This window comes from Eschrichtius robustus, chromosome 10, assembly GCF_028021215.1.
Source record: "Eschrichtius robustus isolate mEscRob2 chromosome 10, mEscRob2.pri, whole genome shotgun sequence".
NCBI lineage: Eukaryota > Metazoa > Chordata > Mammalia > Artiodactyla > Eschrichtiidae > Eschrichtius > Eschrichtius robustus.
Window position 1 is genome coordinate 28,389,633 of NC_090833.1, and position 19,609 is coordinate 28,409,241.

Here is a 19,609-nt window from a genome sequence, read left to right on the forward strand (position 1 = left end):
TTTAAATAATGCATACTGTGTACATAAAGTGTACTAAGTAAAAAAAAATAACAAGGAGACTTATATATGCTATTTTAAATTTCCTTTTAATTAATTAATAATGGTGGAAAGTGCAAAATATGATTGTCCCTCACTGTCTCATTCAGATACAGACACCCAGGAATCCTTGCTTAATTTCCTTATTTTCAAAAACCAGAGAGCAAATGAAGAAGGCAGTAGATGGAAGAGGCAGTATTATTTAATTAATGTATAATATATGCTATGTGGTGTGCTAGGTGTCATATATACACTATTTTTTAAAATGTTTTCATTAATTAATAATGATAGATAGTGTTGATTTTGGGTTGATGTCTTCTCTCATTTATTCAACACTGTGTATGTGCTTGGTATAGGCTGGGGATTCATTATGGATATGACATTTTCCCTACTCTTAAGGATTATCTCCAGATAATTTTGTAAGGTAGATGAGAAAATTTAGGCTCACATAGGTCATAAATGGCGGCCAAGACTTGAGCCCACTGTATATCTCTATTTCCTGTATTACTTTTAGAATACATTTGAGGAATAAGTTAAATATCAAGAGATATTTCAGGAGGACAAGAAGAACTGTGAGGAATTCTTAAGAAGTGAAAGAAAGGTTGTCTATTAGTTATGCTTCCATTTCTGTGAAGGAGGATTACAATTTTGATTCTGAATTTTGATTTTGAATCAGGGAAATCTTTCCATTTGTGCTGCAAACTGAATTTCTTTTGTGGCAAAACAAAACAAAACAACAATAAAAAAATCTTTATGTTCCAAGGAATTTTGACAACATTCTTATCAGCAGCATATATGTGTAGTTAATTTAAAATCTGTTCTTAAAAATAAAACCTGAGTTTATAGTGCAGAATTTGAGCGGAAATATAAAATCAGAGGGTCAGTGAGATCTTAAGAAACACTACCATATATTACAACTCACTAGTTACTCAAAGGGAACATTTTTATGACCTCTTCAGTATATTCTAAGTCCTTTATCTTCCCTTGTTTTCCCCTACATTTAAAGATTAGGTTCTGTTTTACAAAAGTATTTGGAATTGTGGTTTGGGGGATGAAATAATATATAAAGTCCATGTCTCTTATTTTCCTGTGTGGTATTTCAGATACTTGGACTTATATTTTTTTACTATTTTTTCCATTTTAATTAATTAATTCAACAGTTAATGACCTCCCACTATTTTTAATTAACTTGGCATTGGACTTCATACAGGGAACAGTGAGCAATAGGGTGCCATTGGGAAGATTTCAGAAGCTAACAAGCGGTTATAGCATAAAAGAAAAATTGCTGCAGTAGGTAAGGGTCAGGGAGGCATAGAGGAGGGAGTAACTAACTCAAAGGAGTATTGGAAGGCGTTACAGAGGATGTAACACTTGATCTATTTCTTCTGTTATTGCCAAGATTTCACTGGAGAAGGAGAAATGTACCAATGCAGAGGAAATAGTGTGTGTTATTGTCCTTAGGTGAGAAAGAACATGAAATAATTGGATAACTGCACAGTGAATGTAGCACAGTATGTGCTAAGGAATGGGGGCAATGTGGGCAGGAAACAAGAAGGTGAAATATGTAGTTCAAAATGTAGGTTGGGGCCAGATGAGGTCTCTGGGGAAAAAAATAAGCAAATAAATATATCAAAAGTATTTCAAATAAGGGGTACTGAAAACATACATGTGTTGGATTTTCTTGGAAAGACCTAGTTTTAAATATATTTTTTGTCTTGTCCTCATAAGTTTACTTGCATTTTTCTTAGACTACTTAACCCTACATTTTTATGAGATCACAGTTGTTTTCAGAATGTGATATAATTAGACTTGTGATGTTGAAATTTCTAACTCTGAAATTCTTTGATTCTATGTATGACTTTCTTTTGTTCTGTTTATATTTAAAACCCTTGCCTTAAAATATGTGAGCTTGTTTTGTGCATGAACTCAAAGATGTCAGTTTCTTATCATTTTCTCCAGAACCAGTATTAACTCAATATTTTTCTCATAGCACTTCCTTGTTCCTCAGGCTGTAGATGATAGGATTGATCATGGGGGTGACTACCCCATAGAACAGGGTAATCAGCTTCTTCAAAGTCATGTCTTTGGACTTTAGCTTTATGTACACAAAGAGGATTGTCTCATAAAACACAATCACCACTGTTATGTGGGCTGAGCAGGTGGAGGAGGCCTTTTACTTCCTTCAGCTGAATTAATTCTCAGTACAGCGTAGATGATGAAAATATAGGAAACAAGTTAGCGGTAATGGAGCAAATGAAAATATTACATTGCCCAACAGTATTATACTCTCATTCAAGAAAATACTTGTGCAGACCAGCTTTATTAAAGTCAGTACTTAACAAAAAAATGGTTAATGATATTTCTTCCACAAAAGAACACTCATAATATGAGTACATTTTGTGCCAAGCCATTGAGAAAGTTTAATCCCCAGGAGGTAGCTTCCATCTAAACACAAAGTTTCTAGTTTATGATGATGAATTATCTTAGAAATTTGCTGATGACCATGTAGAAACCATATGCCATCACTGCCAGGAACACACACTCTGTGGACCCCATTACATAGACATTTATGTAATACAAGCTATGAATGAGATACCTTTTTTAATAATAGGAAGAGGGGACAAAAGAGGATGTGTATCAGATATCCAGCAAGGAGAGGCTACCAAAAAAGAAGTCCATGGTGTCCATGGTGTGTGGAGGTGGGATTCTTGGAGGGTTAAGATGACTAAGGTGCTGTTCTCCAGGAGGATTACCAGGCACATCACTAAAGACATGACAAAAAGAAATTTTTGTCAATTCCTTGGTGCTCAGAAAGGTCTCTCAGAATTAACTCAATTTCAGTTGTCCAATTGGTCCTTTCCATTTTTCTTTTTCATTCTTGAAAGGATCCAAAAGAGGAAATAGCACATGAGTTAAATGAGCGGTTCCATGTTACATCAAGTAAGAGGTAATTGGGGTAGAAGGTGTAACAACTATGTGAGCACTAGCTGGAGTAGTGTTAATAGCAGTGAGATCAGCTCATGGGATTCCTCTTCTAGTGCATAAAACAGCTGAGTGACACTGGTAACTTATTAAAAATGCAGGCTTCTGTATTCCATTTCCTGGGATTGTGATACACAAAGTCTGAGGCAGGGAAGAATGATTTGCATTTTAAAATAAATATCTGGTATGAGATAGGTTAAAAAATAGTAACTAAAATTTCTCTGTCAAAAAAGTAAAAGAATATTTCCATTTTCTTGAAACACTGTTCTGATGTGACTTATTTGAGGGCTTCACTTAAGTAATGTTGGACATAGGATTTTGAGGACCCCTTGCGTTTTGCAGAGAAGAAAAGAAGAAATGGTTAAAAGAGCTCTGTTCTTGGGAAGGAAGCTTAACCACAGGACCTATTAAGATGTTAAGAAAGCAATTCTTTGTAATCAGGTCAATGAACTTCAGAAACAGTGATGTTGGACACCCAGTTTTAACTACTTTCCTGTTCAGTGCTTTGTTTTTGCCCCCATTATCTTCAGACTTTTAGTCAAAATTCGTTTTACCTAGGTTAGTGATTTTTGTGGTGAACAAATTATGTTCACTATTTGGGTGAAGCAGTTCAAGGAAAGGTGAGCACTGCCTGCAGAAGTAAAAAATGGCTGAGCGCACCTGGAATATATATATATATACATACACACACACACACCCCATTACCTCCTAATTGTATAAATTAGATAGGTGGTGACTGTATGTCAGTTAATCTGGGTGTATCTATATATTTAGGTAAATTCTTTGGAGATGCTTATAGTATGGAGTGGGATTGAGTTACAAATTAAGTTGTAGAGTTACAATAAGAAAACTGAATAACTTGATGGCTTACAGGTTTTCATTACATGGTTTCAAACGTCTGAATTTTTTGTGAATTTCAAAATGCCACTCATATTCACATAGCACATGTTTCAGAGTTCTGAGTTTCAGAGCCAAATGCAGTAATTATTAGAAAATACTATACAATAAAACCCTTTTTCTCTTTACTCACTAATTGATTAACAAATTAACAAATTTGAATTAAATAACTAATATATATAAAATTCTTACAAGAATGCCTAGAAATTTGTGTATTATTATTATTATTAATAACTAAGAGTTAATGTGGCTGAAAGAGGTCTTTCTGCTATATTATCAGTAAGACATAGTAGGATAAACAAGGGTCTGGACAAAACCCGTCAGAATATGCTTGTATTAAGGATTCCAGCAGTATATGATAATAGATTTAGAATGGGATAAAACACATTCTCAAGACTTCTGACTGGTTATTTGAAATACAGTAATGGATCTAATATAATTAAATCTTTAGGACATTATTCTTGAAGTTTTCAAAAGTTTTTAACATCTTTTCCCTGAAGCGATTTAAAGTTATGGCTTAGAAAATTGCATGAGTCCCTGAGAGGAAGAAATATTTAAATTGCCTTCCTGAGCCAAGAGAAGATTCTTTAGAGAATTTCCTGGGTCTTCACAATGGGGCAGTGTTTCCACCTGGGCTTGAAGGGCAAATGAAATCTTCCATATTCTCAAATATTCATTTTCCTCTTACTTTTGTACTAGCAGAACCAAAATATACTCCCTTTGTAAACCATCTTATTTGGCTCTAATGAATAGAAGCTTTTAAAACAATTTTGAAATAATACCTTTGCTATCAGTATTTTCCAGAAAAGTCCTGTGACATTATGGCTCCTCAGTGGTTACACCTTCAGAAATTTATCAACGCCATGGAAAATTTTGTGCAATAGGCTGCAAATAGACCAGTGCAACAATCTGCTGTGTGTTACAACCTAGGAGGCAAGTCGACCTTCCATTTAAGGCAATTGCTGAAAACGTACTAATAACACAAATCCAAGGGGATATCAGTTCAGTGAACTGAGTTGAATATTGACCTGGTGATAGAATATTTCTTATTATGAAGAGTCTATAGAGAATAGGAATTTAAAAAATTCTAAGATGATATTTTCTTTGATATACTGAGAAAAAGGAGAAAAATGAAAAATATGACCCAAAGAGTAACTTGAAACTGGAAGTAATTTGAATATCCAAAAAATATTGATATATAGGTCAAGAATTTATCTTACTGGGAATAAAGATTTATTTAGCCAGAATATAGATTCCTGGTCCGTGATTCAGTGTAAGTGCCTACATGTCTACTGGTGTCATTTCTTATTGGTCCAATGAGGTTGGAAAAACAGGCAGCAGATTTGCACTTTTATCCAGAACATAAAGTAGGCTGGTGTCACCAAAGTTGCGATTCTGTAACAATTTACCTTATGGCACCAGTTCAGTTTTCTTTGGTTTGGTCTACAAATGTTTTTCCAGCACTAATCATGAACAGACAGGCGGCCCCTGTCCTGGAGCCTCTCACTGGGGGTGCTATTTGGAAAACTTTATTACTTGTTTGAATACATCTTTTGGTTTGTGTAAAAGGAAATGAAGAGGAACAATGAGTCCTTAGCTAATAGGAAAGAATTTTGACTTTCATAGTTATGTGTGCATGAGTATTTGGGGAATTGTTTTGAGAACTTTTAATTATTTTGTTGTTGGTGGTGATGCATTCCTGTGGTAACTTTAGACATAATATTTGTGACCCAGCCCCCCCCCACACATACACTCATTTAACTTTTAGATAAATGAATTGAAACAGCCTTTAAAAAAAAAGTCAACCTGTGAGTTCCTTGTTTTATATGGCGTTGGCCTTTGCTATAGTGATATAACACTCTTCATTACAAAGTGAGTAGAGTTTGGCATCAATATCATATCAGGTATGATGAAAATTTGTATGTTGGTTGGGTAAGAAGAAACCAGATACCTGACCAGTTTTGACTGATAAAAATTTAAAGGTACTTTTTTAGGAGTGAAAACTGGGGAAAGAAACGTGGAAGAACTTGAAAAAAACGAAGTCAATGGAAGATGAAGGAAAGCAAAACGGTATTTACCTTATGCCAGATTCTTTATATGCATTTAAAATTTTTTTCTCCCAAGAACACCACAAAGAGACTATTAAAATCCCCACGGTATAAGTGAGAATATTGAGATGCAAAAGTTAAGTAAATTGCCCAAGGTCACATAGCTAGTACCTGGACCTGTTAGCAGAGAGGATATGGATGAAGGACCCTAGCCCTGTGGTCACTGCTGACCAAAGACAGGCTTAATCCATACAGAAATCATGTTTAGTGTGTGTTCATATGTTCTTCACAAAGACAGAGGCCTGTCATCGAGCCAGTCCACTCAGAGAAGGGTTTCAGTGAGGCCGGAGTGGAGCAGCGTGGATGGAAGCTACAGCTTTTAGTGGGTGTGGGCCCCCAGGTGGGATAAGTTTGGGAACAGTGGAAGCTGGGAAAACAGGAAGCAGAGGCCAGTGCGGCTGTTTCTGCAGCACAGACTTGCCACAGGCCCTCTTGCTGGGTAGCGCTTTGAGCTTCTGCCTGTCCACGGTGAAGACCACGCCACCTCAAAGCCCGTTTCCCTCCAAACTTGATAGCCGCCTCCTCCTCTCTGTGGCTGGGCCTGTGGAGGGTGCAGTCGTATACATTGTGATGTAATATTTTCAACATCTTGCGACTTCATGCTAGAAGTTTTCTATTGTTTGTAGAACCTTTTTATAGAAATACTAAAGCACACCTGCATGTCAGTTAAAATCTCAACTTCATACCAAAAAATGGATATTCTTTCCAGTAGACAAAGTGAGCTTACAGCATAACTGCTTCTCAATCATCATTTACCAGGTAATTAGGACTTGGGGGCCTTTATTTATCACCTAGCATTAAGAAGGTGAATCTGGGACTCAGAGTAAAAAGAGCATGCATCTTTGGGGTATAAAATAATCCAAAAGCATAAATGGTTGGGTTAATTGAAATAAGGGAAAAATAAGATGAAAGGAGAAGTACCCTAATAGTGGCCAAAGGCAGGTATAGGTGATTAGAAGCTGGTTGAATAGGTCCAAAGGATTCACTTTAGGCCTAAATTTTGCACCAAGTTTCTTGAATAAGAAGAAATGGTCCATACATTAAGTACCTGTTTATTTTGTAAATGAATTAGAGCAGTTTCAATGGATTCTGTGTCCATGAACAAGAATATTACTGGAAATTTGTGTGTGTGTGTGTGTGTGTGTGTGTGTGTGTTGGGAGAGGGAGGTGCTATTTCTGAGGAAAAATTAAAGGGAATGGCCTGAGACTTTATGAGGCAAGGTCTTTGGATGCAGAACCTATTTGTGCTCCCTGGGTGATGTGGATATCTCCCTGAGGAATCACTCCAAGTGAGAGGTGTTAAAGAACAGAACTGTTGGAGGATATCTTTTTGGTCACAGTCTTTCTTTGTGTCCCCTTCCATTGGACTTAAGCAGCAACCAGTTAAAATGGCAGTTAAAAGTGTTTACATTAAGAGAATGAGTAGACAAGTCACAGACTTGTAGACAGTATGTGCAAGTCATATATCTGATAATGTTTCATAGCCGGACTAGATGAAGAATTCCCAAGACTCAACAATTAGAAAACAAACAACCCAATTAAAAATGAGCAGAAGACATGAACGATACTTTACTGAAGAGAGTATAAGGATGGCAAAAAACCCCCAAACAATAGTCATTAAGGAAATGTAATTTAAAATCATGATGGGATATCACCACATACCTATTAGAATGGGAAAAATATATAATTACTGACAATATCAACTGTTGATCAGGATGGGAAGCAACTAGAACTCTCATACATTGGAATGCAAAAATGCAGCCACTCTGGAAAACCTTTTGACAGTGTCTTATAAACTTAAATGTTCTTACCTCATATCATCTAGTATGCCACTCCTGGATCTTTACCCTAGAAAAATGAAAGGTTGTGTTCACACAAAAATCTGGGCATAAATGTTTATAACAGCCTATTCATTATTGCCCCACACTGGAAACAACCCTAATGTCTTTCAACAGGTAAATAGATAAACTGTAGTATATCACTACAATGGAGTATTACTCACCAGTAACAACTTGGATGAATCTCAGAGGATTTATGCTAAGTGAAAGGAGCCAGATGGCAATGGCTCATATGATTCCTTTTATATGCCATTCTGTTAAAGGGTAAACTATAGGGATAACAAGCATATACATCTTTGCCAGGATTTATGAATGGATGAAAGGAGTGATTATAAAGTGGTAGCCCAAGGGGGTTTTTATGGCGATAGAAGAGTTCTATGTCCTGATTATTGTGATAGATACATGAATCTGTATATGTTTTAAAATTCATAGAACTACAAGCTGAAAGAGACAAAATCAATTTTATTATATGTTTTACTGTATGATAATTTAAAAAATAAAATTAAAAATGTCACTCTATCTCTCATCAAAAAAGGTATTTTCATTGTCAGAAGACTTAGGTTACTGGGCTTCACATAAATTACACCTGTTTTTTTGGCAATCAGGCAATCAGTAAACACTGGTTGGGTTTTTTGCTGACCATTCTTCCATCAGATTGACACACTTCTTTCAGCGTTTCAGTATGCAGTGGGTTACTGTTGAGTCTTCCTGACCCAGGAGCTAGGCTACCTAAATCTCAGCTTATTATGGACCACAAGCCAGCTTGAGTTTGAGCCCAGGCTTTGCTACACATCATTTATATGACTTTAGGCTTAAACTCACTTAGTTTAACTTAGATAAGTTCCTTATCTTTAAAATGATAAAAATTGTGGGGTTTACATGAGGTAATGCATGGAAAAAACCTCACACACAGTTGCTGGTTCAGAAAGACTGATCAGTATAATTGCTTTTCCCTCATATTTCTCTTCCCGTATTGTTTACTTCTTCACTCCCTTACTTTTCTCTCTTTTTCCCCTTCCCTATTTTCTTTCTGCTGTCTTCTCATTGGGTTCATGCAAAATTTCTATATTTGTGCATTGGTGAAGTTGGACTTACCATAGTAAAGAAACTATTGCTTTTAAAAAAAATTATTTGAATTCTTACAGTTAAAAGAGAGAAGTAAAATGGAATGGGAAAACCAAACCATTCTGGTGGAATTTTTTCTGAAGGGGCTTTCTGGTTACCCAAGGCTTGAACTATTTTTTTGTGCCAATCTTAATAATGTATGTGGTCATCCTTCTGGGTAATGGCACCCTTATTTTAATCAGCATCTGAGACTCCCACCTTCATACCTCTATGTACTTCTTCCTGGGAACCTCTCCTCCTTGGACATCTGCTACACCACCACCTCCATTCCCTCCACACTGGTGAGCTTCCTCTTGGAAAGAAAGAAGATCTCCTTCTCTGGCTGTGCATTGCAGATGTTCCTTGGCTTGGCCATGGGGACAACAGAGTGTGTGCTCCTGGGCATGATGGCCTTTGACCGGTATGTGGCTATCTGCAACCCCTGGATCATAGGAGTTGTCAACTCTGCAGTACAAACTGTGTTTGTGGTACAGTTGCCCTTCTGCAGGAATAATGTCATCCATCATTTCTCCTGTGAAATTCTGACTGTCATGAAATTGGCCTGTGCTGACATCTCAGGCGATGAGTTCATCATGTTTGTGGCTGCGATATTGTTCACATTGGTGCCCCTGCTCTTGATTGTCATCTCTTACTCATTAATCATTTCCAGCATCCTGAAAATCCACACTTCTGAGGGGAGAAGCAAAGCCTTCTCTACCTGCTCGGCTCATCTGATAATATTCTCTGGAACTATTCTCTTCATGTACATGAATCCCAAGTCTAAAGAGCCACTTAATTCAGATGTCTTGGATGCTATTGACAAACTTATATCCATGTTCTATGGGGTGATGACTCCCATGATGAATCCTTTAATCAGTCTCAGAAACAAGGATGTGAAGGAAGCAGTAACACATCTATCTAACAGAAGGTTCTTTAGCAAGTGAATGGAAAAATATTGGACTGTGAACATGTTGGACATTGTTGAAACTTGAGAATTATTTTGGGATTTTGGTTAATTTAACTTCTTTTTGCACTTTTGTATTTTATTTTAAAAAATTTTAGTAATGACACCATTTCAAAATTATTTCATGCTTATTGTAGAGAATTTGCAAGATACAGGACAGTAGGGTGAGGAAAAGAGAGAGAGCACCTATTACCCTAATACTTTATGAAAGATATTCTATATTCATTGCAGTATTGGAATTGAGTGTTATATGCCTCTTTATGTTCACTTTTTTATACAACATTATTTCATAAGTAATGCTTCATTAAATCTTTCAAAATAAATAAAACTCTCTGTTGTGAAAAAATCTAAACAGAAATCCCCCAAAACACTGCACCCACATTCCAGTGGAGAGTCTTATGTTGTAGTTTCCCATTAATCTCCAAATAGTCCTAAGCCAGTAAATACTATTTTCTTGCTCAGTATTTAGAATATTTTTTTCTGTGGAACTCTAGGGATACTGAACCTTTGGGACTATAGAGGGAGTGGGTAAATGGGGCTTTTGGGTGAGCCCTATGCAATCAATCAAGATGTCCTTTTTATTTCCCTAAATTTTTTTTTCAGCTTACTTGTTAGCTTTAGCATAAAGAAAATTTTGCAAAATTAAAACTAAGTTTGAAATCCAGTCTGCTACTCCAGGTGAAAATGTGGACAAGTGTTGAGTTGGATGGTGGGTCATATCAGTGTGATTTAGAAGAAGCCAGTTTTCTTTGATATCCTGAGGAAATTCCAATACTGTTTCAAATCTTAGAATATCAAAGCTCTTGATTTCTAGTGTAGACCTGCATTTATGTCTTGTCTCTGTTACTGACTAGCTTTGTGACCCTAGTGATCTGAGGAAGCAGAGGATTGGGAGATGTCAGAAGGAGGTAACATTATCTTGATTTTCCTTGGCTTTCTCCCAAATTTTTACTCTATCTGAAGAGAACACTTCTAGTTTACAGCCCAAGATGAATGAGAAAGTGTGTTCAGGAGTGAGCCACATTCTAGGAAATCCAATTGGCTGGACACATTTTATATTGATGGATCTTTAAATTCAGAGGATGTTGGGCCTACAGATATTTTATGCAGGAGAGTAAGAATTAAATGTTCGTGGAATTGGGGGTATATTCATTTTATTTTTCCAAGCTTACTTTTTAATTTTAGTAGAAGGACTGTTAAACAGTCATGAACTCTATTTAGTTACCTCTAGCTTCTATCATCATTATGCACAGATTAAATCTGATGCAAAGGTTGAGACCATTGATGTATCAGATTCACACTCTGACAAAATAGGTTATAAGAACCTATTAGTTCCCATACAGCAGCTCATAGGACTTTTTCCCCCCCCTAAGAATTCCAAGTAGGTGGAAAACGTCTGAAGTCAGGCATATTATGTTTGACCCACAGGCTATCCTGTATACTCAGACTCTAATTTTGTTTTTTCTCACAGCTTGAGTCCAACTGCTTCCATAAACTCTTTGGTAATACTGATCTAGGTCCTAGTCTTATATCACATTTATAAATTTCAGCTAGAAAATTAATTAAAGCAAATAGAAATTTTAATGTGCATATTTCTCCTCAGAGGAGAACACCAGAAGTGTTTTCCCGCCTCACAGGGTTGTAGAATCAAGGTCTGAAGGAAAGAAAGGCAAGTCCCCTGTTTTGATGTACCCACGTGTTCAAATTTGCTGGGCAAATACACTATCATTATAATATTGATATACTTATTTAATACTTGGCCTCTAGAGGGTTTTCCTTCAGAAAGTTTATTTTGAAAGCTTTTACTGTTTTTCCAGTTTCTCAGTTTTTCTTAGGATTTGTGATTTGGAAAACATAAGTTTCTTGAGAAGGAATGATAACACCCCCGTGCTATCATTTAATAATAATAGTAAATGAAATAATTCCTTTCTGCTTAAATCATCCAGAAGATATTCTGTCATTTGTAACTAAGCCCTGATTGACACTTATGGCAAATGAGGCCCTCTTTGCTTTGGTTTGTTTAGTTTCATCTTCCGCTAACCTCCATATGCATCTTTAGTTAGGTTCTTGTGATGCTGAGTTATTTTCTTTTCCTGTGTTCATCATACCATTTCTTATCTTTCACCATTGATGTTATTTTCCTCTTCTTGGAATATCCTTCCCTATATTACTTCTCTCTCAAATTCTTACTCACAAATTAAGAATCAGTTTAGGTCTCACCTCTCCTGCAAATTATTCCTTGATTCTGAATTGCTTGTCATTTATACTTCTGTAGCACACCAAGACATCATTTTTTTTTAACATCTTTATTGGAGTATAATTGCTTTACAATGGTGTGTTAGTTTCTGCTTTATAACAAGTCAAACAGCTATACATATACATATATCCCCATATCTCCTCCCTCTTGCGTCTGCCTCCCACCCTCCCTATCCCACCCCTCTAGGTGGTCATGAAGCACTGAGTTGATCTCCCTGTGCTATGTGGCTGCTTCTCACTAGCTATTTTACATTCGGTAGTGTATATATGTCCATGCCACTCTCTTACTTCGTCCCAGCTTACCCTTCCAGTGTGAGGTGGTACCTGATTGTAAATATAACTTTAAACATTTTTAGTATATTGTTAAGTACTCAAAATTGTATACATGTAATATACAAATGTAATAACTTTAGTAGATTTTTAGCTAATTTGTTATTGACCTCTGTTTTAGGCTGAATTGTGTCTCTTCAAAACTCTTATGCTGAAGGTATAACCCCCCATTCCTCCCTCCCCCCTATATACCTAGTACCTCAGAATGTGTCTGCATTTGGTGATATGACCTTTATAAAGGTGGTTAAATTAAAATGAGGCCGTTAGTGTAGGCCCTTATATAAGCTGAGTTGTATCATTATGAGAAGAGAAAATTTGGACACACATACATACACCAGCTGTTCTCACACACAGAGGAAAGGGCATAATGAGAAGGTGACTACAAGCTAAGGAGAGGCCTCAGAAGAAATCAGACTTGCCGACATCCTTATTCTGGACTTCTAGCTTCCAGAACTGTGAGCAAATAAATTTCTATTTTGTAAGTCACCCAGTCTGTGATGTTTTGTTATGGCAGCCTTAGCAAACTAATATAACCACTTTTTCAGCATAGCTAAATTTAATGGAAACAGTTACGTATTCTGTAAATGTGTGGCTTTGTTTTAAATGTGTGGATATGTTTGTATGTGCAGATATGTGTGTATGATGTGAATGTCTATATACAAATGTAAAGATCTGTAGAAATATATCCTGATTAGAAGTGGAGTGGAGGAGTGCCAGTCATGAAAAAAAAAAATATCAGAGAGTTTAGTGGTATGTTTTTGGTCTTAGGATGCTGCAATTTTTTTTGTACATTCCAAGAAGCTACAGGGTGCTTCAGTGAAACTACTAGTACCCTTTTTAATCCTTCTATTCCCTGACATGTGGTTCCTTAAATCCAAGGGTACAGATGAACTCATTAGCACTTAGAAAGAAAAGACATGATATTTATATTATAGAATTTGTAATACCCAAAGCCCACTAAATGGGTGTAAGTGTTGAAATATGTGAAATATCTTATTATATAAACCATAATATACAAGGAATTAAAAATGTACACTCAGAATATTTCATAGCATTTGTATTCCCCCTCTGGACCAGATGGATAAATGTACAAAACTTATTTGCTTTTTTTCATGGAATTGTTAACAATGCCAGTAAAATTGTTGTGATGGCTTGGACCCAAGTTGAGGGCTGCCCATTTGTGTAGAAGAAAGAGATAGAAGATGTAATGGAATTAATTTTAGGGCATGTGAGGAAATCATAACAAAGGTTTATCTAGTCTGTCCAAAGAGTGACAACCTCATCAAGACAGGTATTTAGATTGGGGTCAATAGATTGACCAATCATTAATAATAATCTTTGAAGGCTATGGTCTGTGGCCATTGGAGGAGTAATAGAAGGGTGAGAGAATGGAAGAGAGTATCACAAGTATGCATAAGTAATAGCTAATACAGTGATGAGACTTAAGGCAATTATTAATTTCAGCTAGTCATATTCGCTCATCTGTCTTCATTCACTGTCTCCATAAGGCCAGGGTGAATCTGATCTATGGATGAAGAGATAGAAATTATCCAAGACTCAAAAGTTCTATTTCTATGTGGAACCCTTCTAAGTAAAGTTTGTATTCCTTTTAAAATTTTCTGTTATCTGGCCTTGGGTTTATTATCTCCAAGTGGATACTTTTCTGCAACAGACTTCACCAAATATCTATAAGCCTGTGATTATGCCTTCACTTTGTGAAGACCTCTTAAGGCTTTTGATAGGATTATGGGCATTAATATTGTGGTTTTGTCGGCCTGATTTGAGTAAACTTCAGTAGTACACATACTAGGTAACTGTGGTTTTCTCATTCTTTTATTGCCTATGACTAGTATTTCATAATTGTTATTTTAATACATTTAATAGTAAGATGGAGTTAACATTACTTATTTCTTATTAAATGCAATAAAAAGGAGAGATTGGAAGTCAAGGTTAATGGTTTATTCCATATAGGAAATAATCAATTCCTTTTAAAGTCAACATATAGAATGCCTCTGTATTAAAGAAGCAATTGGAACATATTATGATAAATAAAAAGGTTTGTGAACAAAGTGAGAAGCAATGTTCAGATGGGAATGGGTATTAATTAAAAAATCCTATTCATTATCTCTTCCACTGAACCCTCATTAGCACAATAAAATAAAATAAATCACAACCTGATCCTCAATTAAAGTCATAAAGCATATTATTCTACCTAATATTCTACATACTCGTGTTGAAGAAATAAAAATTTGTGGAAAAATATTTTCATGTCTTATTTACTATGTCAGTACTTGTCAGTTTAGTTATTGCTGCAACAGGAGTGGTAATGTGGTATTATGGAAAATCATGGGCAGTAAAACCAGGGAACTCAGGATTGAATTCCTGTTCTTTCACTCTGAGCTGTGTGACCTTGGAAAACTGAACTTGACCTCTGTGTGCTTTGAAGACGGATATAGCAATGTCTGCATTATGAAGTTGTTGTGACAATCAAATGAGAAAATAAATTCAAAACCAGCAACCGGGGGCTTCCCTGGTGGCGCAGTGGTTGAGAATCTGCCTGCCAATGCAGGGGACATGGGTTCGAGCCCTGGTCTGGGAAGATCCCACATGCCGCGGAGCAACTGGGCCCGTGAGCCACAATTACTGAGCCTGCGCGTCTGGAGCCTGTGCTCTGCAACAAGAGAGGCCGCGATAGTGAGAGGCCCGCGCACCGCGATGAGGAGTGGCCCCCGCTTGCCGCAACTGGAGAAAGCCCTCGCACAGAAACAAAGACCCAACACAGCTAAAAATAAATTAATTAATTAATTAAAAAAAAAACAAAACAAAAAACTTTGCCTCCAATATAAGAGCTTATTTTGCGCATAAACTCAAAGATGTAAGTTCCTCATCCTTTCCTCCAGAACCAGTCTAGCTGCCAATTTTCTCATAGCTCAATGGACCTCTGTATTCTTCAGTCATTGAGCATGGTAGGATTGAGCATGAGTGTGACTACTCCATAGAACAGGGCAATCAGTTTGTCAGAAGCAGAGTCTTTGGAATTTGGCTTCATATACATTAAGAGGATTGACCCATAAAACACAGTCACCACTGTTATGTGGGCTGAGCAGGTGGAAAAAGCCTTTTTTCTTCCCCCAGCTGAATTGATTCTTAGTACAGTAGAAAGGATGAAAATGTAGGAGATACCAACAGTAATGGAGCAAACAAAAATATTACATCGCTCAACATTTTAGTAATCACATTCAAGGAAATATCTGTGCAAGCCAGCTTGACAAAAGCCAATATTTCACAAACAAAATGATTGATGACATTTTTTCCACAGAAGGGTGACCGTATTGCTACAATTGTTTCTGTCAATGAGTTGAGAAAGCCCAATCCCCAGGAGGGAGCTGCCACCTGAATACAAAGTGCCTTGCTCATGATGATGGTGTATCTCAAAGGGATGCAGATGCCTACATAATAGTTATATGCCATCACTGCTAGGAGCACACACTCTGTAGACCCCATAGTGTAAGAGACAGACATCTGAACAACACATCTAGTGAAGGAGATGGTTTTTTTCTCTGATAGAAAGTGTATCAGCGATGAGGGGATAAAGGAGGATGTGTACCAAATGTCAAGGAAGGAAAGATTACCAAGGAAGAAGTACATAGGGGTGTGAAGGCAGGAATCCAGGAGAGTGAGGATGATCTAGGTGCTGTTCCCCAGGAGGATTACCAGGTACATCCCCAAGCACATCACAAAAAGGAGTTTTTTGGCTCTTGGGTACTCAGAAAGTCCCTGTAGAATGAACTCAATCTCTGTCCGATTGGTCCTGTCCATTTTACTTTTTAATACCTGGAGTAATCCAGAAGAGATGTGGGTTTAAGGAGTCTATGTAGTATTATCATACAAAGTAAGAGATAATTAGAGGTAGGACTACAAGTGTGTCAGTACTAGCTGGAGTGGGTTTACAATTGTGAGTTTAGCTTTTCAAATTCCTCTTCTAGCTCATAAGTTAGGGATAGAAGACATGCAATAATTACATTGGTAGTTTATTAAAAATACAGACTTCTGTATTCTATATCCTGAGATTGTGATGCACAAGTTCTGAGTCAGGGAAGAACTATTTGCATTTTAATAAACATTTGTTATTTCTGATTCAGTTGACCCACAGACTTACTTTGAATATCATTATTTTGGAGATAGCATGCTTAATCTCTTAAAAATATCGATTTATTTTATTTTATACCATGCCAGTCATTAACAGTAACATTGGTTTAGGGTTTTACAATTTATGAATATGCTCACATGTATTACTTATTTTATCATCACTATAATTTTTTGAGGAAAATAAAGTTCATAGAGGTAAAAGTATTTTAAAACACAGTAAGTGGACAAGCCACTATTCAAATCTACATTTTCTGATTTACATCCCCCCTTTTTTATTTGCATGGTAATTGCCCTCCCAAAATTATGCAAGTTTTCTAAGGAGTGGGAATAAGGCATCTTTTAAAATAATGCCCTCCAGATGTTTCTGTTGTGCAACTGAGGAAGAGAACCACCCATCTAGGGGAGTGTTTCCAAGTTTTAGTATACAGATGAGTCACATGGGAAATCTCTGAAAAAGATTCTCATTCAGTGGTTCTGAAGTCAGTTCTAAGATCTGAATTTATTAACATGTCTCCAGATGCTGCTGATGCTGCTTGTCTATAAGCACATGAATAGCAAGGCCTTTTATTTATTTATTTATTTTTGGCGGTGTTGGGTCTTCGTTTCTGTGCGAGGGCTTTTTCTCTAGTTGCGACGAGCGGGGGCCACTCTTCACCGCGGTGCGCGGGCCTCTCACTGTCTCGCGGCCTCTTCCGTTGCAGAGCACAAGCTCCAGATGCGCAGGCTCAGTAGTTGTGGTTTATGGGCTTAGTTGCTCCGCGGCATGTGGGATCTTCCTGAACCAGGGCTCGAACCCGTGTCCCCTGCATTGGCAGGCAGATCCTTAACCACTGCGCCACCAGGGAAGCCCCAGCAAGGCCTTTTAGACCATCTCTCTCTGATACCATTGGAGCATGCCATTGGTGTTTCAGTTGTATGTGGGATTGTAATTGAGTAGCAAACAATGCAAAACTAAACATTTTGGTGAGCTTTTGGGGTGAGACTTCTGTATAAGCGTATATTGCAATTAGCTTTGGTTTCTTTAGATTTTAGAAATACAAACAACCAAATTACACACAGACGATTTTGCCTTTTATCTGTCCCTATGAAAGTCATTCCTCTCCATTTGCTGAATTCGCAATTAGGCTCAATATTTTCCAAGAAAGGAATTTGATATCAGTTCAAGATCTGAGTTGTGCGCTGTAGAGTATGGAGAAAATGATTTTAATTTGAAAAAATTTAAAGAGTAGATATTAGTAGATGACCTTCTTCTTTATAATAAATAAAAGAGCATAATTTTGAAAACACCTCTTCATCCTCAAAATATTCTATCTAGCTTAAAAAATATCCCTAGAGGAAAAAAAATTGATCCAATGGATGGGTTTCTATTTAGGGTTTTACAACAGTAGCTATGTTTTTGGTATAGGATTGGCCATTTCTCTCTGTGATAGTCATTTGCCAACAGGTTATTCTGCTTTCTGTGAAAACTCCAGTTTACAATGGTGAGACAATTCAATCAGCATAATAGAATATTTATATATCTATTGGCTATGGAAAGGAGGACTCTCATCCAATTCAAGCTGTACCCTACTTTGTAGGTATACATTTCAAAGAGGGTAGGGAGTGTTGGGTAGGCTGGGATATACTTTTACTTGGTATTAAGATTGGAATTTGATTGACTGTAGGTGCACATATCAATCTACTCTTTCTCTGGGAATAAAATTCTGATAGAGGCTTTGAAGAAACTTAGTCATCTGGGGTCTGTATGTACTGAAGTTTTGAGAGGAAAGATGTGAATCAGGTCAAATGCCCTCTCTTTCTTTTCTAGGAACATCTTCTAAAAGCTGATTTCTCTTTGGAAATTACTTATAGAAAATAATTATGGTGTACATTTGGTATCCTAACAGCCCTTAGATAGTTGCTGCAAAAAATTTCACTTGAAAACTTTTTAAAGAGATACCACCAATCTGCTGTAATGCTTTCAAATGGCGGGGCGGGGAGGAAAATGGATAGTAGAGAGGGAATTGTTTTCATTACTCTTGCAATGCTAGTGTACCTTTTAAGAAGCAGTCAACAAACACTCTGTTGAATTGCATTGTGCCTGAAATGTTTCCCCCATTTAACTTTACTTCCCTAAATGGATTCCCAGAATCTGGGAACAAGGGAATGAAGGTTTTTAAAAGATTTTTGGTAGTTTCTAATAAAATCGCTTTCCATGGTATCTGTATATTGGGTAATTCCATTTTTACTAGATCTTTAGCGTTATTGGAAGTTATCTTTTAAAAGAGTTTTTCATTCTTGTCTAATGCTAGGAGAATTGTTAAATAATTATAGTACATTCATTTGATGGGCCATTATGCACCTATTAATATGACATTTGTGAGAAATTTATACTAACCCAAAAATGATACTTAAAATATTTAAAATGATTAAGTGAAAACAGAAACAAAACAGTTATAGCATTGTTTGCAAAACCAAAATCTAAACCAAGATAGCCTAGACAGAATAGAAAGACTGGAAAGAAATATCCAAAACATTAATGGTTATTTTAGGGACCTTTTTTCTACGTTTCTGAATTACCCAAACTTCTAAAATAAATATGCAGAAAGGAAAAATATAATTTAAAAAAAAGTTGAAGCAGGTGTCCAATAATGTTAGGAAGATTAATGCAGAGCAAAAAAATGTTAAAACAATTTAAACAGTGCTGTGATTGTCTTAGGTGTCTAGAGACTACACGTTGAGGCTGAGTTGTACTGGTGTGCCTTGTCCAGTTATGCATAGGAACCCCCTATTTCTGGTAGACCTAGAGCAATTATAATCCCTTCTCTGAAAATCTTGCAGGTTAACAGTGTTTATTGTTTTTAGGAGGTAAACCAATATAAAGAACTTGAGTTCTTGACTTAATCGTATAGTCTCAAAAGAGATAGCAGACCATCGGTGCCTAGAACAGAATTGTCACTAGAAGG

General features: G+C 36.6%; 1 protein-coding gene and 2 pseudogenes across 1 annotated transcript; 1 reads left to right on the forward strand and 2 right to left on the reverse strand.

The window, feature by feature from the left end:
- Positions 1–2,020: 2,020 nt before the first annotated feature.
- Positions 2,021–2,592, reverse strand: LOC137770917 (olfactory receptor 13C3-like; annotated as a pseudogene).
- Positions 2,593–9,024: 6,432 nt separating this feature from the next.
- LOC137770366 (olfactory receptor 13C9-like) lies at positions 9,025–9,909 on the forward strand. The gene is given in 3 exon segments (XM_068553016.1): positions 9,025–9,098; positions 9,100–9,206; positions 9,209–9,909. Coding segments are annotated over 3 exon segments (882 nt in total).
- A 5,473-nt stretch (positions 9,910–15,382) lies between these two features.
- Positions 15,383–16,334, reverse strand: LOC137770486 (olfactory receptor 13D1-like; annotated as a pseudogene).
- Positions 16,335–19,609: the final 3,275 nt, after the last annotated feature.